Source organism: Apteryx rowi, unplaced genomic scaffold (assembly GCF_003343035.1).
Source record: "Apteryx rowi isolate R43461 unplaced genomic scaffold, aptRow1 scaffold_95, whole genome shotgun sequence".
NCBI classification, from domain to species: domain Eukaryota; kingdom Metazoa; phylum Chordata; class Aves; order Apterygiformes; family Apterygidae; genus Apteryx; species Apteryx rowi.
Window position 1 is genome coordinate 2,174,766 of NW_020451260.1, and position 26,527 is coordinate 2,201,292.

General features: G+C 45.1%; 1 protein-coding gene across 1 annotated transcript in view; it reads left to right on the forward strand.

Moving 5' to 3' along the window:
• The window catches only part of DCC (DCC netrin 1 receptor), a 593,999-nt gene that overhangs the window by 343,108 nt on the left and 224,364 nt on the right, over window positions 1-26,527 (forward strand). The window contains exons 6-7 of the mRNA XM_026092248.1: window positions 11,825-11,979; window positions 14,103-14,223. Coding sequence (XP_025948033.1) covers window positions 11,825-11,979; window positions 14,103-14,223 — 276 coding nt within the window. The remainder of the gene's footprint in view (window positions 1-11,824; window positions 11,980-14,102; window positions 14,224-26,527) is intronic.

Here is a 26,527-nt window from a genome sequence, read left to right on the forward strand (position 1 = left end):
TTCATTTGGGGAAAGGAAATGTGGTTGCAACATGTATCAGAGCGTGGGCACTTCACCCCAAGGGTCACTCATTAACCTGCTGTCCTACGTGGTGGCATGGACTGTAACTTTAAAAAACCGCACCAAGTGAAGGACAGGGAGGAAATTGCACTTCCTAGGAACAACGTTTTGGTCCCTCCTCTGCCTCGTTCCCTCCCTCGCGCCTGCCCGTTCCTGGGTCGTTACAACTGCAGAGGTTAATTAGGGACTGCTATTAAAGCTATGCTGCTTGCCAAGAAGTCACAGTTTCACAGTGGGAAAGAAAAGTTGTGCTGCAAGCTGGAGGGCACCTACAGCTGAGGAGCTAAGACGTACTGAAGCATCATTTTAGACGTACCAGGTCTGAGTAAGTGCTGTGCCTGGCGAGGGCGGCTGAGGCAACGCAGCACTACGCGTTCAGTCCCTGCCCCGAGCGGAGACTCCCGGCAGGACTAAGGAGCTGTGAGCTGCACCCGTGTTTGGGAGTTGGATTACGGACAGTCGCTCCAGTGTCTTTGCACAGTGGAGGGACCAAAAACCACATTTTGCTGTGCTGCATATTTGTATCTGGTAGGAATTTCAGTAGTCAGCTGGATATGCAGATACCCCATCTGATCAGAAGAGAAGCTGGATAATGGATTTATAGCAGAGCATGTTGGTAAAGGAGCTTCAATGAGAGTTAAGCAGAAGATCAGGAAATTGTGAAAGTACTAAAAATAGTTGCTTTCAAATGCCTAATTTCAAATTGGCTCCTCTTAATTTATTGTATTGAAGAACTTTAAAAGAACTGGTTGAAGAAGTGTCTAAACTGAAAATGTTCTTTTTTGGTAATTCTCGAAATAGCGGGAAGTCATGGAAGAGTGGAGATGAGCTAGCTGCTCGTCTGCCGAGGTGCGAGGAGGCAAATAGGATGCCTCAACGCTTACGGGGTTGTCACCCAGGCAGCCAGATCCCATAGAATACTTCTCAAATATTTTGGCCAGTGACCTAAAAGAGAAGAGTCCCCACTGGCAAAGTTCACCGATAACACAGATGCAGAGGCATTATTTCCTGGGAGGGCAGGAGGTAACGAAGAAAACGTGTCGTTGATTGGTGCAGAGTCAGCTGGGCAATTCGGGCAGCCCAGCACCCGCAGATGCCGAGCGTGTGAATATGGAGCTCTGGATTAAAGACACCAGCTGTATGGACCAGAGATGTGGGGGGAAAGCAGTGCCTGGGACAGGCTTGAGGATCGAGGCTGCTTGCCGGCTGAGCGTCGCCCCCAGCACGATATAGGAGACAAAACTGTTAATGGGATGATGGGATTTGTAAAAATGGGGCTCTTGAATAACCCTGGGGGGGTTGTAACATCCTTGTGCCTGGCATTGGGGAAAACGCTGTTGAAGGAGTGCATCTGCAGTTCAAGAAGAAAAATAAAGAAATGATACAGGCATGACACTGATTAAAGAATCGGAAAAGATACTTATGATGAAAGAGCCCCTTCTGTTTAATTTGTCAAAGAGAAGGCTAGAGTGGTTTGATCGCACTCTGTAAGGACAGAAATATAATAATAAGGAGCTTTACAACCTGCCTGACAAAGATATGAAGAACATCAGTGTTGAAGATGGACAAGTTTAGACCAGCAGACAGACAGTATTCTTCTTAAATGGGAATAATTAATCAGCAGAACAACGTACCAATGGCTGTCGTGTATTTTGCATCACTAGGGAAAAATGAATGTGCTTCCTAAAACGTATACTGTAGTTTCAAAAGTGATGAAGTTGGGGAAGCCGTATTCTCTGACGTGTATGTTAGGTCAGACTGGATCATCATGATGCTCCCCTCTGATCCGACTAATCTCTGATCCACGCGCTCTGTTTTTCCATTAGTAAAACGACAGTGAGGGGTCGATCTCGTCAGCCTGGGTATTGCAAACCCATGGGTATCCGCAGGTGAAGAGTCATAGCGATTACAAATATTGTTACTTTTGCAGGCGAAGGTGAGGCGGTTGGAAGAGCCGATGAGCGGCTGATGCCAGAAGCGGTGCCCTGAAGTACGTTGTGCAGGCGCAGAATACGCAGTAATATGTTTAAGTTGTATCAGATTTAAAAAATTAATGTTTCTTATACTGGGGTGGGATCTCTGCCTCCCCCTCAGTCCTGCTCGGCCTTCGCTCACTTTGTTGTATTGAGTCGGTAGCTAAGACAGTTAACCAAATCAGAACAGAGCTGTCTGGTGGGTGCTTTTAGTTTTAAACTAAACGGTGTTTTTCGATGCTTTTATTAAGGCCTGGAGCTTGTTAGCTGTTTTGTGTCTGCAAGGGAGGTGAAATGGCTTTTTATTTATTCGTCTAAAGGACGACGTGGACAGACAGCTAGGTTTCCGCCACGCGGTGTGACCTTTAATATGGGAGATGGCACGAGCCTGATGCAGAGCAGCAAAGCTCAGGAGAAGGTTTTTATTTGACTTCTGAGCAAGATAAAGTGGCAGCGGCTCCTGTGTCCCCTGCTCGTCTGTTGCCCCGGAGTTCCTGCCTGGTCCTTAATTGCGTGTGCGTGCGTGTGGGGAAATCTGAGGTCCTGTCGGTTTAGAAAAGGGAGTATGGCTTTCTAGCACTCGAAGTTGGAAGCCCACCTCGTAAGGCTTTCATGTAATGGCTATAAGGACTTCTATAAGGACTTCTTCATCCTATGCCGTTGCAGCGCTGTCCCTGTCCCCCCCTCGGCTTAGGTGGTAGAGGCTCAGCCCTTGTTTCCCACGGTTTTGAGTGCCTGAACTCAGTTTGTGTTAACGATTTTTTCCTGACTTACTTTTGGCTGAATGAGACAGTCGGAAAATTGCTCTAGTCGTATGAATCGGTGACAGGAGACTTGGACCTGCTGGCTCCGCAGGCAGCTGCGCGGCCCGGCGGGCTGCTGGAGGATGCAGAAGGCGTGCTGCAGGCGGCATGCGTAATGCCGTGCCGTATCTGCTCGCTCCTTAGTTTCTCATTTCCCTTTTCTTTAAGTCAGTGCGATAAAGCAGTGATTGAAGCCATATAAATTCATAGCTAGAAATAGATATCTTTTTAGCTTGCTTTCTCAATATTTTGTTCTTGCAAAGTGACAAACTGTTGCCGTCCTTTAATATTGGACTTTTATCAGGCAACCTCAGCCCGGCAAGATTTCAGCAAAACTTCAGAGTTTGCTGGGCAAAGCAGGCACTGGGTGTTGCAAGTGGATTAACAGTTTAATGTGCGTTTTGGATGGTCCCTTTTGAGCCTCCCCGGTTCTCTTTTGGCAGTGATGGCCATTGCCTTAAGGCCGTGCGGGAGCTGCTCCGCACCCGGAGCAGGTGGAGGCGCTGGCCAGGGCGGCCGCAGCAGGGGATCCGCCGCGCTGGTGGCGCCTGGGGTCTGCAGCTCCGGCTGAACGAGCCCGGATGCGGTTTCCTGCGGCAAGTCCGGAAGGAGACGTGAGCAGTCGGTGTCACTCGCAGCCTGCTCCGTGCCCTGGCTCGGGAGGCAGGGAGCCTGAGCTGCACCGAAATCTCACGGGGCTGCCTATTAATTACCCTGGCTTTTAATTACCCATCGCTGATACATTGCATGACCTTGAGCATGTCACTTACTCGCTGCGCGTGTATCTATCTGTAAAACGCCCGTGAATTATTTAACGTCTACAAATTGCTTTGGGATCCCCAAACAAAACGCGTTGCAGCGGCGCTGGCGGAGCATGCCGGGCGCCGGTGCCGACCGAGAGCGCGGTGCCACCAGCTCCGGGCCCGGCCAGGAGCTGCTCTGTGCGACCACAGATGCTTTCCCCTAGCCGAGACGCGGAGGTGTGGGATCGTCCCTCTGCCGCAGGCATTTGTAGAATGTTCTTGCGTTTTTGGTTTTTGCGCTATTTGTTTTTGTCAGATGCCTGCTGGTGCTTATAAATATTTTTGTTGAATTAATTGAGAGCCTTGCTGCTTAGATGAAGGGCGAGAGAGCAAAAGAAGAGGAAAGCGTTCAGAACCCCCCAAACTCTTAGGCAGATGATAAAATTACACTTTCAAAGACCTTGAAAAGCCTTTGTGGCCTCACAGTCTGTTTCAGTTTGGCGTTGCCATTAGCTTAACGTCCGTTTGGGCTATCCTCAGGCACACGGGCAAAATATGTATTAAAAAAAAAAAAAAAATCCTGGAGATAATTCAGCTTGTCCTGCAGTTTTCTTAGGAGGTAATTTTTTCTTTCGTGTTATTTCCTCAAAATTCAGCTAATTGCCAGTATCGTGTTAGCCCTCGGCAAGTCTGCTGCGTGATGCACGTGTTGCTGCTGCGCGGAGGTTGACAGAAATTGCGTTAATGCATCTACAGGCAGTTTGACCCAACAGACAATTATGAAATGCTCGTTTGTTCGCAGCGCAGAGGGGATGCGGTCAATAACTGTTGTCTGTACTATAAGTCATAAAGGCAGCAATAAAATAAAATCTTTAGGTAGTTATAAATTGACAGATATCCATGACCTTAGTTTTTGCTTCCTAGCCTGTCCGTTATTGGCACCTTGCATAAAAGGAACATTTATTAGCATCCTGCTTCCGCGGTCTCCCTGCATTTTTATTTTGTGTTTCACCTGGTGATCTCGCATGGAACAAGGTTTTAATGGGGAAACGTCCTCCCTCTGTGCCTAACTTCTCTGCCAATGAAACAAAACCCTGTTTTCTGCACAGGCCTCCAGAATATTATGGGCAAACTAGTGTTTCAATATGATGGTCCGTTTGAAAAGGATATGCTCCGGATTTATTTGTAAGCTGTGCAATTTTCAGTGAAAGTCAGGTTACTGCTGCAATAGTCCATCCTGCGCTCTCGTCGGTGTATGGTGGGCTGCAAGGGGATTATATTTTACTTAAGGCAGTTTATAGAAATTATGCAGGGAATATTCTACAGAAGCTTGTAGATGGATATGTGCGCGTGGTGTTTACCGTCACGCGAGCTTGGAAAGTGCAAGCTCCCCCCAAAAACCAGGAGAGGTTTTTATTGCGACGCACAGGTTATGCCCTTGGCATGTTGTTTAAACTAATTCTTCAGAAAAAAACAAATGACATAAAGTTGCAGCATCTGTCAGGAACTGATATTTTGTGGCAGGTGTTTTTTGCTTGATTCCCGAAGTTGGGGTTGAAATGATTCTTGACCCGAATGGCCAAGAAAGTCCCATTTCCTGAGCAGCCCCTCTGTATCTGCGCGTTGGCGAGGTGCAGCCATACCGCAGCCCTGCGCTTTGCCGTTGCCCTGCCTCCGCTTGGAAGTTCTCCCTGTTATTTTATCCCTTCTGCATTTTCGGAGGATAGCTACGCTTTGAACCGATCCGGAGACCTCGCCTCTTCTTCCGCATTGAGGTGAGTGCCTTGCTCCTAGCAATCAAAAAGAAAGTAACTAGTTATTTAGGCAAGACCAAGTGTTTTAGCTCTTTCAGCATAGCCCAGGTCATCGCAGTATTTCAGAGGTGTTTCCGCCTTTGGAAGCAGACGCGGTAGCAATGTTAGGCTCCGCTTTTCACTGTAGCAGCCGTCCATATGATAGATGTGGGAGGGTCACGTGCACGATGCAAATTTTCTGGATGCAACGATGAAGACTCTTTCTTAATTAATTATAAATTGAAATTGTATTTTTCCTAAGTGTCATCAGTGCACTCACTAATAGAGGTATGTTTGGTAACGTAGCCAATAAAAATAAAATCTCTTCATTAAATTATTTTTTCATTTATATAGTACAAGAATAGAAAAGATGAGCAGCTTTTCAGTTGGCTTAAGCTGATGGTTCTCTAAGTATGAAATAAAACGGGGCCTTGGGGAAACAAGGTGCAGCTGCAAGCAGGGGCAGCAGTGGAAGGCCGAGGGCTGCTCGGAGTTAGGCTGAGCGCCAAGGATGAACTTCGGTTAGTTGCAGAACCGGTGATTCAGACCGATTAAAATACATATCTGACGCTCATCTCACTTTGTACCTGATGCGTCCCGGGTGTAGCAGAGGGCTGAAGTGAGGACGTCTTGACTGCAAGAGCCCTGTTCCAGCTGCGGGAATTGTCTCCGCATCTTCTCCATCTCCTTTTCACGCGTGCCTGCAGCGTTGGGTCATTTGAATTTTTGGTAGCTCAGTTCTTTTTCTCTCGGGAGCCGTGAACTGCTGCTGTTGTGATTTTTTTGCAGTCATGGTATAAGCCGACCTTCATGTTGAGAACTAAAGAAGCATGAAAATAATCTAAATCATTAAATAAGACAAGTAATACCATTATTTAGGTGAAAAATGAAGTTTTACATAAAATAACAGCATCATTTCTCTCTTACTCCTTCAAGGCTAGTCTGAAGGGAGATATATCGAGAGCATGTTGTCTGTCTGACGGTCAGGCATAGAGTTTAGAGCCAAACAAGGGTACGGAGCTGTGATAAGAGATGGGGAGATAGCAATTTTAATCTGCTGTTTTTGAAGAAACGTTGGTGGGGCCTCATTTCTTTTTGCCTCGTACGCTTTACAGAGTCACTGGCCCCTGCCTTGTAACATCCTAGGAAGGACTGGCTTGCCTGGTGCAATAATAACACAGTCCTCTGAATTGCTACATAGAGCAGGGAAGAGTAATAAGTACAAATATGTATATATATAATTTAAAAAATGGAATTCACCTGGCATTTGTAGCTCTAGAGGAACTCGACTGACTTTGAGTTGCACCATGCCGACTCCCCTGGAGACGGGCAGAACCTGGCACGTTCACTTTACGCAGCTTCATTTTGCAGTCCTGATTTGTGCAAGTTAGCAATGAGCTGTACAAGGGATGGGGTTTTTTAAGGGTTTGACCGCACGAGCTGCTGAAGCAGCCCTGGAGCTCCATGCTGTTGGAAGTCTGCCCGTGGTGCGTGCCGATGGGGCGGGCGCCCGTTGGTGGCTGTTACCGTGCATGGGACAGCAGCACCACGTTCCTCACCCAGACCTGCGAAGAAGAGACGCTTTGCATTAGAAACGGTTGACGGTTCTCTGAGTTAGTCGTTTCCTGTTGGCGCAGGATCAGCCGTCATCCTGCAAAAGGGATTTCTAGGAGCAAGGAGGTCTCTCAGCTGGTGGCTCCGGCCAGCAGATGTTTCGATAGCCCTGAGGCTCTTCTGCAGGCTCCTTGCCAACGGCTCTCGGGTGCTTTTTGTAATAAATGCAACCTGCTGCGGGCCTGAAAGGGAAAAGACCATTTGTTCAAAACCCATGTCGAGACCAGGGCCAAGGCTGCTTTGCCGGGGTCACCGTGTTCCCAGGTGACCTTTCCAGAAAGGAGTCAGACGGTGCCACTGATGGTGGTCACCCCACGTCCAGGAGGCCGCAGCATTGACCTGCAACTGTAACGGGCTTCAGAGCACCTTGGTCGTCGGAGTGACCTTCGGAAAAGTTCAGGTCAAGCCTGTGGTGTGATCTTCAGAGAAGTAGGCATGTGAAATTTGTAAAATTTGCCTTTTTGCCCCCTGGAAACCACAGTATTCTCCCTGAGCTGCTCAGCAGGTCGCTTGTCTGCGTCTCTGTCCCCGTGGCTGTGCCGCCGCTTCCTGGTGGCTTTGTCAGCTGCGATGCAGCTGAGGAGCCGAGCAACCAAGTGGGGGGAAAGTTTACGGTTTGTTCAAACTGGTTTTTTTTTTTTTTATTATTGCTCTAGTGTAATTGGAAGGAAAAGTATGCATGAAAACAGCCTGTATTTTTGTTTTCTTTACAACCCTTCTCGCCAACCTTCTTCACATATGCATATCTTAAAAATATTCAGCACTGAAAAACCACACACGGAGCGAATATGGCAGTGCTTGACATTTATTGATATATAAAATATTTATAGAATGTGTATTTATAGTGCTTGATGTTTTATATATACACACACATATACATTTCCAGCCTAAATGTATTACATCTGTCTGCTTCAGGGTGTTGTATTGCCCCTGTTCGTGGTGTCTGCCTGTGTTGAATCCTGTACAGTTTGCACCGAAGCAATGATGCAAACCGCTCACGGTAGCGGTGTCCGTAGTTAAAAATAGAGGGGACACGCTTACGACGTGGTAGAGAAGGTGTTTGTGTGCAAGTGCACAACAGTTGTGAAACTCGTTCATTTTGTGGGAAGTTCAACGCACAGATTTGTATGCTGAAGGTAACTCGTAAAGAAGGCAAGCAGCGATACGTGCGGTGCCATTTCCTAATGGCACCGCGGAACGAGACGAGAGGGATGTACGGTGCTACAGGGCGCAAATGTGGTATTGATCCTCTCCAAACCTCGTACTCAAAATTGCTACAGAAGCTCCTCAAGCGAAACCACGGCAGCTGCACTGCAGTTCCTTGTTTGCATGAAAAAGTGCACGTGCAATAGTTTAAATCAGCTGCTTAGGGGAAAGCACATCTCGGTAAATGCTTTGCACTCGCAGGAGTGATAAACGCCCTCTTGGAACATCTTTCCTGCTGGTGGAGCTGGTCTTCTCCTTTCCTTGCTTTCAACCGAGGAGGTTGTCCCCAGCATAGCCCTGGTGCCCTAACAGCTTCCTCGCCAGCACCCGTCTTGCGTTGAGTTCATTGCCGTCAAGATGCGCATGTAAATAAAATCCCTCCAGTCTAGAAAAACTCTATCAATAAAAAAAGGAGAGAGATGGGGGAGAGGAGCCACAGGAGCCCCGTTGCCTGCGAGGGCACGAGCGGTGTCGGGCCAGGCGGGGTCGGAGTCCCTGAACGCGGGCGGCATGAAGCATAACTTCATGGGAAGGGAAGCTGCGAATTACAAGTCTATGAACTAATTGTGGGCTTCTGGTGACATCGTAATTTGTATGCTAATGAAGATTGAGTAGGTCATGATTTTGTTGGAATTCTGAAATATTTTATGGTCTGTAAGCTACCTAGATCCTGTTTTTATGCAAGTTTATTGAATATATTGTACTAAGGTTTTAGTGTTTAAAAAAAAAAAAGTTAAAAATTAACACATGAATGCAGTTTCTTCTACTTAATTTTTTTTCTTCGGCTCTTCTTACCCAAACAGCTTGGTTCTCTTTCCTGGAGCCAGACTTAACGCTGAGTATTCATAACTGTACCCACTAAATTGTCTCTTTTTGTGCATCTCTAATGTAGCTGCTGGTGCTTTTCCTTAAAAAGGTCTTGAGCAGAATCTTAGTTACCGGTGTTCGCTTACAAGTGGTACTTTGTTTGAAAAATCACCTGCAGAATTGTGTGTTGTCTTTCAGGTGGTTTAGTGGTAGTTGAAGCTCTTGGGCTTGGCCGGCGCAGGCTGGCGCCCGGCTGTCTCGGTCCTGTGTAGCGGCAGAGCCGAAAGCGCCCGGCCTGCCGAATTTCTCACCTGAACGCACGTGTCCACGTCAGCTCTTGCAGTAGGGAATTGGGCCGCTAAATTAGTCAGGACACCTCATCACTTTTAATTTGCATGCATTTGATCTGAACTTGATCTGGGGCTTTTAGGTATCCCAAATTATTAAACAAACGGAAGATAAGGAACCGAACCAAAAGAGAAAAAGAAAAGGTTGGGAATGAGCACGGTGCTGGAGGGCCCAGGGCAGAAGCTTGTTCAGGTAGGGATGACTCAGCTCGAAAACAGAAACATAACTTGGGAGTTAGAAGCCATCCTAGTTTTGTTGTTGGCAAAATAATGCTGCAGCCAAGCCCCAAAATGTTGGATTTCCGCTTGCCGGGTACCTCTCGCCTCTTCTCCGAGCTCCTCCAGCGGTGATGATGGATGTGGCTGCGGATGAAGACCGGTGTGGACGCCAGCTCCAACAGCAGAGTTGGGGAGAGGAGGGAAGCTGGTTTTAAAAAATTACTAAATGCTACAATGTTCAGAGAACATTAGTTTTGTGAAAGTATTTACCGAAAGCAAGCAAATGCTGCCAAAAATTTTGCGGTGTTATTTCGATCCCCATTTTTGCGTGTGTTAGGTGCAGCTTCTAAATAAACCAGTTGCGTCTTCTCAAGAGAAGTCCCACCTCGCGCTGCGCACCGGCTTGGAGAGCACTCAGCGGGTTAATCAGGATGCCTAATGAAGGAGATGGCCGTCGCCAGGGCCCGGCCTGCCTTTGCTGCAGAGTTGGAAACTCTACTGTCAATAAGGCAAGCGGCTGCAGGCAGAAGAGGGTTAAACATGGCCCTGAAGAGTGAGATTTTTGGCTGTTCGCTACAGCATTGCTACAGACGCTGGTTTGGAAGGTCGTTAGCAATGTCCTCGTTTGCTGCATGCCCAATGCGACTCTATGGTCTGATGTGCAAAAATGCAGAGCACTCACACAGCAATGGAAAATATATTGAATGAATATTGAATATATTGAATTGTATTGAATGCTCTATGGCGGAGACTGGTCTAACTCATACCCAACTGAACAAGGAAACGAAGGGAGTACTGCTGCCCTTTCAGTACTAGTCTGGATTTCACCTCCTGCCCTGCAGAGTTGGGCTGGAGGTGCCTCTTACTGCCTGGGAGGGCATGGGGAGGGGAAGAAGTTTGTGGACTGTGTCGGTATTTTGGGGATATGAGCCAGAGGGAACCCCGCTGGGGAATTAATCATTCTTTTTGCAGAGAAAAGTTTGGATAATATGAAGGCTAGAAGGCATGAAGCCATGTACTAAATGGCAAGCATGAAATCCAGTCTTGAGTAGCGCTCTTTCAGCGCGCACGGTCCACGGTGGGTGTTGAACGAGGCCGTGGAAGAAATGGAATTTGATCGTGTAATTGGAGACTGAGCCGTAATCTGTGCAAACCTGGGGTCCAAATTAGAGATGTGAGGGCAGCCTTGATTCTAACGTTTCTTAGCTTCTGAGCAATTGATTTTTATAATCTTCACCTTCTTTTAATTCAGAGGTTTTTTTTAATATTACGACTTTATAAATATTATAATCAGACATCAGGAGTGATGGCTCAAGAAATACAATTGGATTTTCTGTCTGAAATGATAAGTCATAGATGGTACTTAGAAATTAATCTATTCTGGCTTCCTGGCAACTATGAATATTCAAAATAGGAAACATTGTTCCCCTCTGAAAGCTGATGGGATGTATATGGATTGTTGGTTTTTGCATGTGTTTTTTACTGTGATGGGGGGGCTCATTAGAAATGTGATGTTATTAGCAGTTTTTCTCAAATTGCTAATTTCCATCATACCAGTATTATGGTAATGATGAAATTAAATTAAATTAGCATATCGTATAGCATACTGCAAAACTGTGAATATATTATAGTAATACAAGGCAACAGATAATTGCTAGCTTAATAAGAATTCATCCTTAGCAAAGATAATTCAACCTTTTTCTTCTTCCAATCACCAGGGACAGATTTGCTGGTTATTGATTATCTCTTCATCTTCTATCAATCCAGTCTGAACTTCTCCTTGATTATATGAAAATGTCTCTACTCTAAATACTTTAAATTCCCTGTCGTTTGTCAGTGCACTTCTCGTACCTGGACCTACCTTTCCATATGTTGACTTACGGTTCCTCTTCCTGCTTGCAGTTAGCATCTGATCCTTTGAAATGAATGAGATTTGATTACCCAAAGCACTTTGGGAGAATATTATATACCTTTTGTTCCACATAAATCTTACATGTTTTCTGAACTGAAGGTTTAATTCTTTCTTTTGGCAAAAAATGGAAACAAATCTTAACAGCAACTGTTTAAGTGTATTCTCTAGAATAAATATTTTCCCTAGTATTTACTTTTCAGTGAACTCAGGGTTGAAGAGTAATTTGAATTACAGACATGTTTTCTATTTATGTCTAATATTTTTCAGACTTATTGAAATTACTTACTTTCTAAGCCTTCATTTACCTCCAATCATTGCCTCTTTTCATTTTTCTCTATCTTTTGCAGTTCCACCATGGTTTTTAATTCGCCCTTCGAATCTTTATGCCTATGAGAGTATGGATATTGAGTTTGAATGTGCCGTATCCGGTAAGCCTGCTCCTACAGTGGAATGGATCAAGAATGGCGAAGTGGTCATTCCTAGTGACTATTTTCAGATAGTGGTAATTATCCAGCCTTTTCTCATTATAAATTTATCTTTTTCTAGGTTTTGAAATGTACTTTCATATTTGATCCACCCACAGCCTTCCTAACCTTGCCAGTTTTCCTGAAGAAAGCAAATCAAGTATCTTCTGTCTCCTAATGCAAATAAGGACTATTTCTTTGAGATTACGTCAAGCCCACTGACATTGTCTCCTGCATTTAGTGAGATATGAATGGTTTCTTTTCATGGAGAGATAACAGTTTCAGGACATACTTTAAGTTATTATTAATAGTATTGATTGCCACATGTTAATGACTCCCTTCGCCACTGTTCTTTGTGAACAAAAATAATAGATCTTCTCTCCAAAGAAATTGTACTCTGGGACAGCAGATCAAGAGTGGCAGTCAAAGCAGATGTGCGGGGGGAGGAAGAGTATAACGGCTTGGTTATTGATAAAGACAAATCTTAGTCTCTTCTTTTAAATATAAAGGTTTGAACCTTCCAGGTAGGTGGAGCAGGGGTTAGAGAATGTGTTACTGGTGCTCCACAGAGCTGTGGGAGCAGGAGGAGGAGGATGCTCTTGATAAAGAAAGGATAAAGTAGCACCACGGAAAAACGGGGCATGCAACAGAGCCGCCAGCGTATTCAGGATACGCAGTAGGGCCCGTTTTCAGCTTCTGTAAGTGAAAGGAGGGATGGCCTTAAATGGGAGCTGAGAAACGCTATTCACAGTTCACCTAATTGGGCAGTTCTTTCATTTTCTCAGCATCTTCCTTTCCTGTCAACATCTGTTTAGAGTCGCAGGAATTAAAAATAAAACGCAGGCTTTTTGCTGTGAGTGTAATTCTCATCTGACAACACTCCCTATGTATTGTATTGTGTTTGTATTGTGTTTCAGATCTCTTTGAGGAAATGTTTTATATTGCTTATGCTTTCAGGGACAAGAGGAATTGTTTCTTAGGTTGTTTTTGTGTGAATCACCGAGGGTTAATAATGATAACGGTCATTTGACATAATTACAACTTTTCCAAGAGAATTGTTGGGCATAACACACAAAATAACGTCCCCCCACAGGGCTCCAACCTCTTTTAGTTCAAATACCCTTATTTTATAGGCAGTGAAGCTAAGAATTTATAGTGAGTTTTCCCAAAGCACTGATCTGGCTGTCCTCTCCTGAAGGCAGCAGCTCTTGTAAGTGAGCTGAGGTGATGGCAAACTCCCCTGAAAATCTCAGCAAACAACAGTGAAGATGTCCATGGGCCACAAGATATGGCTTTTTCAGAGACATGACTGTTCAGTGCTTTCTAATTTCCCACCTTCTAACAGACTTTAATTATCTATCAGCAATAAGGTTCGTTCTTTTGTGTTTTTCACACATAATGGAATTACTCTGCCATACGGAATAGCAAGTTCAATGTGTTTTTTCTACATCATTGCATGTTAGAAAGCAGCCAGAAGCATTAAGTGTCAAAGGAGTGGAAAGGTCTATTGCTGTATTGGTTGTGTGGCAGCAGTACTAGAAAATTATTATTTCACTCTATTTTTTTGTTTATTGAAGATACGGTTCATCCAGAGCGTACTCCTCACTCAAAGTTTTTAACCCAACATAATTAGTTTCTGCTTGTACTAACAGAAGCCAAAAGTTAAATGCRTCTCAAATGGAGTAAGCGCTGAGTGACCTTTTCTTGCGGATCTCCAGGCCTCAGGCCATAAGGAGCAGCTGACCTTCAAAATAGTATTTGTTGAAACCCATCGGCACTGGAAGCTGTTTTAGATCTTCCCTGCAGCAAAGAGCCAAAACAAAATGCGGAGCACCACTCAAGTGACGGCTGTCAGTTGGAGCTTACCTCTGGAGAAGGGTGTTGGGTTGACCCATGTGACAACGGGAATTCACGGCAGGCACCTCCCTTAGTAGGGAGCGCGCGCAGACAGCACGGGTGTCAGTAGATTTCTGATGAAGGTGCTTAATGTTACAGGCATCCAAGGACCAGGGCTATACGAGTAGAGTTGAGACCGCATACGTAGTACCTTGCTTCACAGAATAGCTATTGTGTAAAAGTCTTATAGCCCATGTTCAGTTTGGATGGTATTGTCTAATTAATTGTTTCCACCTCCTTTCTTTCTCTTTTCCTGTCTCTCCAGGGTGGCAGCAACTTGCGGATTCTGGGCTTGGTAAAGTCAGATGAAGGTTTTTATCAGTGTGTAGCTGAAAATGATGCTGGAAACGCACAGACCAGTGCACAGCTAATCATCCCGGAGCCTGGTAAGATGCAAAGGACACACAGAATTGTGGATGTAATTAATACCATTAACATAAAAATCCCTAGTGGACAGCTACTACTTTTTACTCCCTATTGTTTATCTAGCTGGCTAGCTGTAGTTAAAAGTGAGTTAATTGTCTAAGCTATCAGATACTCAGTTTGAGGCATTCTGTTCACTGGGGCTATTACTGATGATGGCCTTGTCCTAGAAATGACTCTGGAGGCCAACTAAAACCTTCATGAAAGGCCAGTGGTAGTGTCTTACCTTCTGTCGGGCTTTATCTTGCTGAAATACAAGATGATGATCATCGGTGAGCGAGGTGATGGAAGGAAATAGTCCAGAAGCAGAATGCAATTAGATCATATATAGTTTGTTAGGTTGTTTTAGAACATTTGTCTTGGGGGAAAAAGGGAGGAAGGGGACGAGCACTTTGGCAGTGGGATCTGAAGTGCAGCCTACCGTTGAGATCGTAAGGTTTGTGTCTCCTCTGCATGCTGGAAGGATGAATATTCTTCTCTTGCTCTGAAGTTAATAGGTGTTTGATTTTTGTGGACTGCACTCTGCAGCATTATAGGTGTTTTGGTTTGCTGCTTTTGGGGATTTTAAACCAACAGAAAGAGGCCTTCATCTTAATCAAGATGTTACAGAGAATGTGGATAAAATCCTTTCATAAAGTTTCTGGGTTTTAGATGATTAATGCTGACCTGTGCTGGACTACAGGTTACTCTTACTACTTCTCATGGATTACCTCAGTAAACTGAGAACGAGTGAACGTATAGAAGCAATGTTCATTCTCTGAGCTGGACTGGGAAGAGCAGAATCTCAGTAACCCACAAATGCTTAGTCCAGATGGCCCCACTGCGATCAATTAACCAGCCTGGTAGCTCACACCACAGAATCTCTTTGGGAAATCCTTTGAAAAGTTTGCACACAGCATCAGTATGAAAATTTAAAGCTTTGATAAAACTCTGTCCTTCTGGAAGAAAATGGGAAAAGCATGGGCTATTGCCCATGTTCCTGTCAGCTGTGGTAGGCTGACTTTTTTTTACTCCTGTTTGAGCAATGAGCAGAAACGTTGGCTGAAATCCCTCTGTGTTCAGTCCTGCCAGCTTTTGTGTTATAAGCACTATTGTACAGACCGATTACATGCACTGCAGAGGGAAGCGGCAGCATCACATATGCTTAGCCACGATCATCTGATACACAAAAGTGCTGAGAGATCATCACTGAAAGCCTCAAACCCCCAGTTTGCAGTCCCTCCGTGCATTTACCATACATAAAGTAAATCACGATGGGAACCTGGCTAATGTTCCTCCCTCTGTTTTCTACCTTGGTCCCAGATGAATGGCTGAACTTGGCTTTTGCACACCTTTGAGGTTCACCTTGCTCTTACTCCTTCTCCCTTGTGGTCCAGCATCCCATTTATAAGCCTTTCTTTTCTTTCCACTGCCTGAAAGCAGCTCCTGCAGCAGAGACCTCGCAGCTTCTCTCCCCCGCTCTAGACGCTCGGGCTGCAGACGCTGCAGCCGTGAAACTGTGCAGCTTACTGGGAGACTTGGGAGGGCAGCAAACAGAGAATAAACCTAGTGACCAGAGAGTTGTTATTTTATCCTCCTGCTGCTGATGTGCCACCCCAGCCTGTGCTCCCTCCTGGCCCTGCTGTGCGGGACTCGTAGGCTAACTGAGCGTGGTGGATGCCCCTCAGGATCAAGAGGCTCCTGTTTGGATTTTCACTTTCATACTTGCCCTGCACCTGGTGCAGTGCAGGGTCCTGCCAGCTGAGTGCCTTCTCTTTGCTCCATGCGGTCAGCAGAGGTGATGATGAGGTTATCTTTCCTTGGGGACGAATGTGAGAATGAGAAGTCACTTAGAAACTAGATTTCACTGGCGGAGAAGTATCCTTGTGATATTGAGGGAAGGTCAGCAGGGATCAGAGAGACATCATCCCGCTCAAAAACAACCACTTCACATCTCACCCTGGGGAGATGCACATTTGTATTTTGTTTGTTTCCTTTATGTTTTCTTTTAATCTGAATCTCATGTTCAGCTCATGCACTTTAGATTACATTTACGTGTAACAACATCTGCAGGAAGCAGAGCATCTTCTACTGTAGCGGAGTTTAATCCAGTGCTAGGATCAGCCTCGAGGAAACTGCATAACCCATCACTGCTCCCACCTAGTCATTGCTCGTGAAGTGCTGTCAGTAAATTCTGCTCTCTGTTTGGGTGTTTATGATGTTTGGCATTGGATTAAAATCAAAATAGAAGAAAAGGAAGAAAATATCCTGAAGAGCTACAGGACACCATTGTAAACTGTCTCCATTTCCCTTTTTAAGTGATGGATTACTTTTTTCTGGCTATTTAATCAGCTCTTCAAACAATGCCACCCCAATTCCTCCGAGATGGTAAGGGCAGCCTGCACAGATGGTAGAGGAGCTGTCTATAAATACAGATTAAGTGCTGGGGCCGGCTGCGGTGGGAGGACCGTAGCCCTCGGTGTTCAGGTTTTGTCGGGACGCGCTCAGCAGCGGCCAGCGCCCAGTGGGACCCCCGTGCTGCCCGTCTCGGCCCGGCCGCAGACGGGCTGCTCCCGGCTGAGGCAGCCCCTCGTAGAGCCCCGGCCCTCGGTGGCTCTTCCCGAGAGCGTTGCAGTGTGCTCGTTCGTAGAGAATTACCATCGCTTTCTGGAAACACCAATTAAGAGGAAGCATAAACCAAAACATGATGCAGAGGTAACTGAGTTTTCTTTGAAAGCTGGGATCAAATAAACCCTTTATGTAAACTAATAATGATTTTCCACTAACAGTGATTTATACCCTAAAGCAACGTGAGGGTAGAATAGCCAGTTTTGTTTTGATCCATAAAATCATGGATCATTTTTGCTTTTATTTATCACAAAACTTTGACCATGCTATGGGCTGAATGTATCGTGTACGTTGTGTTAGAGGACATTAAAAATTTTACTTGGGTAGAAGGGTATAATCAGTCTGCTCATACTGCTGTCGTACTGCACAAATGTGGTCTCACACCCTCTGCTGACCACCATTAAGTGGGGAACCTGCAGAAGCAGCACACAAGCTGGCCTAAAGCAAGTGTAAATAAGATCAGCTTGAGACCCATCAAATACACCCTTGTAAACAGTGTGATGCTAAATTGGGATTAGCCGGTGCTGAAATGAGAAGTGAAAGGCAAATGGGCTCTGAGTTCACGTGGATAATGGCCTCCGCTTTTAGCATTCCAGATGTGGTTATAGGATGCGAGGAGCTATTTCAATATGTGTTACTTAGACTGTAAAAAGCCAGTGAGCTCCCTGAGAACTATAATATTTCTGTCCTTTTTTGACTGAGATTATGGCTAGAGAGACATTGCATTTAATGATACATTATGACCTAGAGAAAAATAAGTGATGTTAGGTGGTCTGCAGTATATGCATTAGTCAACAAATTAGTGTGCCTTTGCGGATTCCAGAACACTTGGGGAAAAGGCATTTTTGGGTTATTTCTTTTCTTTTCCATTTCTTTCCCATTAACAACTTTATTGCTAACGTCTTGGGAAGAGGCTGCTCACAAGTATATAGCAGGAAAAGGAATCTGACTTCAGATGCTTTTCATTTGCTTTAAAACCAAAAAAAAAGCCATTAAATCAGACTTAAGGGTATTCAGTTCTCTCATCTTCTTCAGCACAAATGTCCTGGGTGGTTCAGGCCACTTCACTGCTTGGCTTCCTCTGTTTCTGTATCCTAATTCTGCTAAAGGGAGGTGACCGCTACGGACTACGGGAATTTGCAATGATAGTAAGCAGGTACCTGGAATAAAGCCCATAATACGTGCTTCTAGTACAGGTACTGGAAAGCAAATTCTCAGCAAGAAGAAGCAAGTAAAAGAGATCTCAGATGACTGTCTTATTTTTATAACTGTATAAAACCTATTATTTGCTCACCTAGGAAATGAATAGAGAACGCTGTGTTAGTGAATGATGGACATGCATGCTTCAGATGTGAAGAATATCCCAGAGGAAAACCTCCCTGTAAAGAATTTAAGCAGTTATTTGCTTTATGCCTGTAGTTTCTCTGTCTGATGCATCCTTCAGATATTCACTGGATGTTGGAGGGATTGTTTTATTCTGTCATGTGAAAGACCAGCTAGAGAAACCGGTAAAGGCAGCCCTGAAGTAATCAACTTGTGTATACAGTGGATAATTATTAGCTATGTTTCTGCAACAAATTCCTTGCTAGACAAATCTTCCGCTTAGGAAAATAGCCTTTACCAGAGACTGACAAAAATGCTATAAATCATTGCGCGCGCCTGGTGTTAGCAGCAGCAGCCAACTTGGCAAAGAGAGCCGCAAAGGAAGCGATCCGCTCTGCGGCACGACTAAGGAGGCAGCTGCACGAGGCACCGGGGCTCTTCGCYCCGCTGCTGGCACGCGGGGGATGCGGAGGGCCGGCGGCATGCGAGCAGCGGCTCGCGGCGCCCGCGTCAATACCGTGCAGATGCCCTCCTGGGGGTCGAGGGTGCCCGGGAGGGATGCAGAGGGGTGAAACCCTTGAGGGGGGGCCCAGTCCTTGGCTCATCTCCGCCAAGCGAGCGCTTAGTGCTTAACACCAGCCGTTCGGCTTTCCGCTCGGTTCGGTTTGTCGTTTTCTTCACCTCCCTTTTCTTTCTTCTTTGTATCCCTCTACTTGCAAGTTGTGTAACTCCTCCTCGTGTCGGATTTTCAGCTTAGCAGCTAGCAAATCTAATGTTTTTGCATGTGTGAGATCTTTGCATTTGTCTGCATAATAAGACTTAGATTGGGAAACTTGTGAATTACTTTTCCAAGCAGTGGAAGCTAACTCAAACTGTTCTCAAAAATCTTTCTCTGTCCAGGAATTCCTATTAAGAACTTTTTGTAAGGTGCTGTTTTCCCCTCCCTTTATTATCAGTAAGTCTTACTTCCTCACTTAAAAAAAAACAAAACCCAAACCTGTGTTAATCCCTAGAAGCTGAGCTAATTTTGAAATTAAAAAGTTCAGATTTTCTAGTCCTTGGAGGACTGGAATTACCAACCAGGATGGTAAAACACCGGAAAAAGTAGTGGCGAGGAATGKTCTTTAGTGGAAACTTTAAAAGCAGCTTAGGCAAATGCATGTTTGTGAATATAATGCTGATGCTGCCTTAGTACAGCGAGCTGGACTGTGCCATCTGTCCAGGGGACTTTGTGCCTTGAATTTGCAAATTCGCCCCGAATAGCAAATTTCAGAGGTGCATCCCATGGTTTAGCCAGGTATGGAAGAGAAGGGAGGGAGTGACTATTTCAAGAGCCCACTCATAAATTTCAGAGTAGATTATATGTATGGATGGATGTGTGTGTTTATATCCATTTATATATTTATAGCAACCCAAAGAAAAGCAATTTTGCGGGGATGTGGGAATTTATTTGTTTTCTGAAGGGTTATTTAAGCGTGTGGTGTAAATTACGCTGATYGCGTGGCCAACTGCTGAATAAAAGAGAACGGGGGCAAGTTCATGCTCGGTGCTCTCCAGCTCCGACGCGGAGGGCGCYGAGTGGCTCTCTGCGAGCTGGTGCGTGGTTGCACTCGACTGAGCTGCAACACAGCCCTCGGAGTATTTCAGATGCTTTGAGTCGAAAAAATTYACACAAACCCCCAGCGATGCCTTAAGCCATGGGGCGTAGTGTCTCTGTGCCAGGAGAGGTAGCCCCGGCAGCATGGACCTGCAGCRGTCCGTGCCAGCTGGCTCTGGGCCGGGCAGTGATTTTGCGGGATAGACACAGCCTCTGTTAAACGGGCTCCGGGGCACTCTTCCTCCGTGCTGGAGATGACTGAAGCACGTGTGCCAAAAATGTGCTGTGTATCGTCATCAAGCCTGGACCGCTGCCACCGGGGATGGCTGCCCAGAGGTGCTCCAGGGCAGAGCGAGGCAACAGCTAGCAACCAACAGCAGTAAAATACACGACATCCATGGATGGGGAGAAGAACGACCTCCACAACTGTGTTGTCRTGTGTTTTTGCATTGAAACAAGAGACTTAATTTCCTTATTTTGGTATGCATAACTAGTATGCTGCTCACATTTATGGCACCATATAAGCAGTAATAATCATGATAATGCTAAGAATAAATTTTGTTTATATGCTTTTAYGGTGGTCTTTGCCATAATATTATGACACCTTACTGGGGATTTATAACAGACTTATGCAAAAATGCAAAATTAGCAGAATATTTTTCGAATTTGAAAAGTTGGTGTATAAAGCCTATTCTCAAAACAACAGAGGTGATAGAAGGCTGAYAGAAGCACGGCAGTTGATTAGCTTGGAAGATTTTTGGATCTTCTGTCTTTGCAGGCCTTTATGAACAATTTAGGGAAACACCTACTGGGAATAAGTTAGGCAAACATCTGGTAGGAATAATAGGGGTATTTTTAAACCTGCTGTGGAGCAYAGGAAAGGATTAGTTGAGTTCCTGCGGTCATTTCTGGTTCTGCCTGCCTTTGATTCAGTGAGCCTTGCTGGAAACTTTGGACTGTGRCAAATTACTGAAAAGACCAATTCCAGAATCCCCCTGTGGACATCAGGCAGTTAGCATGGTATTTGGAGTGGGGGTTTTTTTTTGATGCCTGGGATGGTTTTAGCATCAATCTAAATGTATAAAAGTTGAAGGGGACCGTTCAGATCAGTTATGATCAGGTTCTGGGATTGAGACACCTCCATTTTGGACCAAAAGGGTCCCCGACTTGCTCAGAAACATGCAGGTGGGAGCAGCTAGGCATCACGGAGGTTTGTCCTCATGGGAGGCTTTGAACATGGCTGATGCAGTTAGAGATGCTTGATCTTGCTTAAAATAATGATAGAAAAAGTGGCAGCTGTGTTCTGTAAGCACTATGATGATTTAAAAGCCTGGCAGCTGCAGTAGCCTTGTGTCCTGGGAGGTTCGGGATGTGAGCCCTGCACACTGCTCAGCCCAGAGGACCAAGGCCACCRGTTCCCCCTCTGAGGACCCTGGCCGGGCTGGAGAGGAGCCTCTCTCCTGTCCYTGCCTGGGTGAAACCGTGGGGCAGGCAGCCCTGGAGAAGCTGGGGCAGGCAGGGGAGAAATGCAGCAAGAGGGAGGCCCTGGCTCAGGGGGGTGTGGGGAGACCAGGAGACTTCTCATCTGAAAGTAGGATCTCTCACGTTGTGTTGAAGGATATCCTGATAACTAAATGTTGGGGATCCTGAGGTGAGGCTTTTCTCAGCTGTGCTGAGGCTACGTTGCTCTGTGTGAAACACCTGGGTAAGGTAAGAGGTTAGAAAGGCTCTACAGTCTGGTCCTTAGCATCTCACTTGAGAAGCCTGCGATCCAGATCTTACCTAAATTAATGTGTAGTTTTGTTGACAGCTTCAGAAGGAGAGAGGAGGAGAGGGAGCACAGTCCAAAATGCATTTGGTGTTCGTGGTCTTGCCTGTACAAGTAGGAGTTGTGTGTTCATGCCTCTCGAAATCTGAGATGGGGAGGATCTGAACTGAGGTCTCCCACGTGCTCCCGAGGGCTCTTGATGGGCGGCTGCTCTGTACAAGGGAGCAGAGGAGGTTTCACAGCTCGTGCTGTGCCGTCGGGGTTGTACTGTAGCCCACCATCGCTAACGYGGTTGGGTGTCATGGCCAAGGCCAACAAACGCAGGGAGTAGGTGTGGAGCTGGTGGGAGCTCTCGGGCCTTGGGTGCAGATGGGGGTGTCTGGGGATGGACCCGTTGGTGACCCCAGACCTCCTGGGAGAAATTTAGGTACTTGGGGAAGTCCAGTGCCTTCAGCAGTACAGCAGATGAGTGCTGGACTTGAAGATCCAAATTTTAAAGGTAGTCATCTAGGGGGCGGTTGGATACTTGCAACCATTTGTGGTTTCTGAATCATTTAGAATTGTTTTTTAATTGAGCACAGAATTAAAGAGAGATCCAAACACAAAGGTTCTCTAGAGACAATAGAAAATTTTATAGAAAATACTGTGAAACCTATCGTGTGCAAGAGAGGAAGAGTTATTGTCTATATTCTAATAGGGACACAAATATATTTGAAAATAGATTAGGATAATTTGAAAAAAAAAATCTAGGAAGGGTAATAATCTTCTCTAATATTGTTATAATCTTCTTTAATATTGTTAACCATTTAAAATCCAGCCTGCTATGATTTTATGTTTWTTAATACAGAATAAATTTTGATAAATAATAGTCATGGGAAACTGGAATACAATTAGGTTTTAAGTGGTGTTAATTAAAATATCACTTACTGTATATTGACTTTATGTGGTAACATCAGGATAATCACAAGATAGAATGAAAAATTGCACGATTAGTTCTAACACTTCAAGATCCGTTAGAATTTAATTTGTCAGAATAGCAGCACTGAAGTGACTATGTTATGAATATGGAAAGTGATGTACTTTCCAGTCCTATATGAGTTGCAGACAATTAAATGTAATTAGTGTCATCATTTCATATAGGATCTCTTACTATAAATTCTGAGCTGCCTTTTCTTTGACTTTTTTTTTTTAACCTTGAAAAGGACATCTTGTTTTTAACAACTATTACGTGAACGACTAGACTTACATACCTGAAAGCTTCATTTCTCGTATAAGAGCTTCTTGAGTGCAAAGCAGATGTGTTTCCTTGAACAGCTCGTTCAAGAGTCGCCCGGTCAGGTTTGGCATTGCTTCTGCATTTTATGTTTTCGCTTAGAGTAATGCACCATGTTACACACTGATGAAAAGCYGTCGAAAAATCCCTAAAAGGCACTGAGTCAAGTTGTGGAGAAACCTGAATGGGATATAAAGTCAGGGGAGTTTGGGAGCTGAGCCTATGGGAGGTTCCTGCTGCCTGTATCCAACACAGCYGTGTCCGCTCAGCGCTGCCTGTCGCCGCCCTGATAGTCCTGTGCTCTCACAAGGTGGATGGGTTTGTTTTATTTCCCATTTTGTGAACTTGAAGGAAGCTATATGTATACATATACATAGCCATATAGCTATATARTTGAAATGCATACTTATAAAGAGGAAGAGTCTCACATGGTCTATATACGAAAGTGTTTTTTTATATACAAGTAAATTGAGTAGACTGTGAGGATGTGCTAGCCTTTTATTCATTTTATTTTAAAGATATAATGAGAGCTTAAAGGAGACCTTAGATGCGTTAATATACTCAGTTTAAGTAATACAGAGAACATCAGTGATAGCCGAAAATCTTACAAATGCAGGAAAAGGAGAAACAAAAGGACTGTGGCAGGCAGCCGCAAACRCCCTGCTGTAATTCCTCCAGTGTTTGGCGGAGGCGGATTTGCTGCGAGCAAGTTTTGAAGCAAGTTTATGGGGAAACAGCAAATTAATCTTCAGGCAAGTTTGTCAGTAATGTTAACTTTCTATCTTGCTCCCTGGCGGAAAGATTTAGGGAAAACAAAGCTTGCTGTGTCACTGCTCTGATCTAGAAACTTTGAAAGTTATGGTCTTTCTAAAGTTATTCTGGAAGTTTTTATTTTATTTGGTTTATACGGTAGTAAAATTTTTCATGCGTTGCTGTCCCCCTGATTGCTGTTCTTGACCTGCCTCTTAAGTTATTTTCCACTCCGTGAGGAGCATCGCCCGAGACCGCGCTTGCTGCAAGGCGTAACCTCGCTCGGGGCTTCTTCCCAGGCATGGCTGCTAAGCAAAGCACGTCAGGCGGGGTTGTATTTCCCACAGAAAATACTGGTTTCACTTTTTTTCAGTTTTTGTGTGCGAAGTTTTCATTTTTGCATGAGAAACCAAAGCCCGCTTTTTATTATTGAATGCTGAATTTGTTTTGCTTGGATTTTCAAATGAAAAATGGAAACCTTGCATAGAAATCAGATACTTTTTTTTTTTTTCCCCTCTGTGAAGAACACTTTTTGTTAGGCAACGACCACAACTCCATTTAAAAAAAAGAACCCAAACAAACCGCGGGGGAGACTTTGTCCAGGCAGGTGGAAAAGCCACAGATTGCTTCTCAGCAGCACGTCGCGCTCACCTCTCTCGCGCGCTGGTGCCTCTGGCGAGCGGTCCTTACGCGGTCGGTGGAAGCTGCCCAGCGCATTGTTGGGGACTTASTGCTTAAAATATAATTGACTGCAAAGTTCACCGTGTGACCTGGACATGCGGTATCTTCTGCAATAGGTCTGACTGAGTAGAAAATAAGTTTTCGCACCCGACGTGCTTGGGTGTTTTAGACATACAGCGTAGGACCGAAGACCGTTTCCCCCCCCCAAGTAATCGAGGCCCCTGCTGCATCGGTGTTGCACTTCATTGCAACAGGAAGGCGCGTGAAGCATTAGCCTGAGCTATCGAAACGTGCTGCCAATATCACACTACAGACTGGTATATATTGATTTCGCTAGCACCCACAGCTCCAGTGATAAAGGACTGCCAGCTTTTTCATTCCTGTGCGCGCGTGTGTTTGTGCATGTGAGTGGATGTCTGCTTGCCTAGGTGCAAAAAGTAATTTTTCAGTGTAACAAAAAATTAGAATCTGGGAAAGAATTAAAAGAAGGGCAATGTTTAGCTTTCTGCCACCTGGAAATAAAATCCATTTAATTCACCCAGACCATCCTTGTTATAGTGTTAAATATAGACTAAATAGTTTAATATGGATTTATGTAATGAGCTCACAAATTGATTTTGCAGTGCAAGCTCAGTTTCGAGTTTAGGAGCAGACAGTCTCTTATTAGGATCAAACCAGCGCTCTTGTATCCTGCCATTGCCCAGTACCTTGGTGGTCGTGGTGGTGATGGTTTTTGTTTTGTTTTGGTTCTGATGTTGAATCAGACCTATTAGCACTCTTTCTGTTTGTATGTTTGTTTACATCTGTAGGATCAGTGTAATAAAAAAAAAAAAAAAGCCTCATGCAAGCTCCTAAGGGATGGAGCAGGCACATTTCTTCTAAGCGTGCAAATGTCTTATCTGTCTGAGTGACAGAAGAAGCAGGCGTCTTGTATCCCCCCTTTTCCTCCTCTGTCCCTTCCTTCCTTTCTCCCATTCTCCCCACCACTGTTTAGGAATAATTTCAAGCACCTTGTTTAAGGATTAATTATTTAGCTCGAGTGATTTGCTAATAATTTGCAGGATGGAATTTCTTGGAAGTTTTGGCACTGAACCCCTGCAAAGGTGCATCTTTCATCCAGCCCTTCTTCCCCTGTCTGGCGCTGTGGCCTCGGCGAGATGYAATTGTAATTGGTGTCTGGCTTGGGATGACAGTGTCAGCCTATCATTTCAGGGTTTAGAGCTGTGCATTGGATAGCCAGATTTGTAATTATAATGCGCTTTACTCCTATTTATATTCAGCAGCATTCTCGCCTTACTGTTCCTCTCCCTGGAAGTGGAAGATTGGAATGGGGAGGGCCGGCTTGAAAGCAGTGATATCCATTATTTGCTCAGAAAACACCCTGATCCTCCAAGGAATAGAGGGCCAAGGTGAACAGCTATCAAAAGTTACCATTTACTATCCTCGAGCGCACACTCTAAAACTGGTCCTGTCAAAATTAAACGTGCCGGCCCCTTTATATGTAGAAACCAGCATTTGCCTTGTGTGGGCAGCTCAAACAGGGGTTATCAGCGGTGCGAGCTTAAGCTGTGCCCTAGTCACACTGCTGCACGGAGTGTTTCCGTTGTGATGGCCTGCTAAAGGGGGTTATTTAGTGGACGTATTTGCTGCAAATGTATCTGCTTCCCACTTCAGCTGCACTGCTGCAGATCCAGATTTGCAGAAGTCACCAACTTCAYACCACGGGAGCTGAGGTCGGAATCATTCCCCTGTCTCGGGTAACTTTCCTTACAATGCTAGACGTTAATCCTGGAAAGGTCCTGGGATTTGACTAGGCGGAAAGACTCCTGCCGATTCCCTTCCGGTGCGCGAGCTGGGGCTGGGAATGTGACTTTGTGGCCGAGGCAGCGTTGCTCCCTCCAGCCCCACCGCCCGCTCTGCGCAGCAGCTCGGAGCACACGCTAGCATTTAATTCTTGTGGATGGGATGTTGTCCCTTTAGCCTGCTTAGTATTTTTCTTCTCTTGATTTGATTTCACTGCATTATTTTTATTCAGTTTAAAAGATGTCTTGTGCCTTGGATCTACTTTCTGCGAATTCTTTGGTGTAGTAACCATATCTCTCTCAGGATTGCAGCTGCACCCATCCTACGCAGTGTTTGACAATGCCATCTTCTATCTAAAGAAGTTTGAACCCCTAATCGCATGAGGGTGTCCGCAGCCGTGCTTGGCATGTTGGGCATGCGTCTGGACCTGTGTTACGTCCTTAATGGTGCCGCTATGGAGGCTTG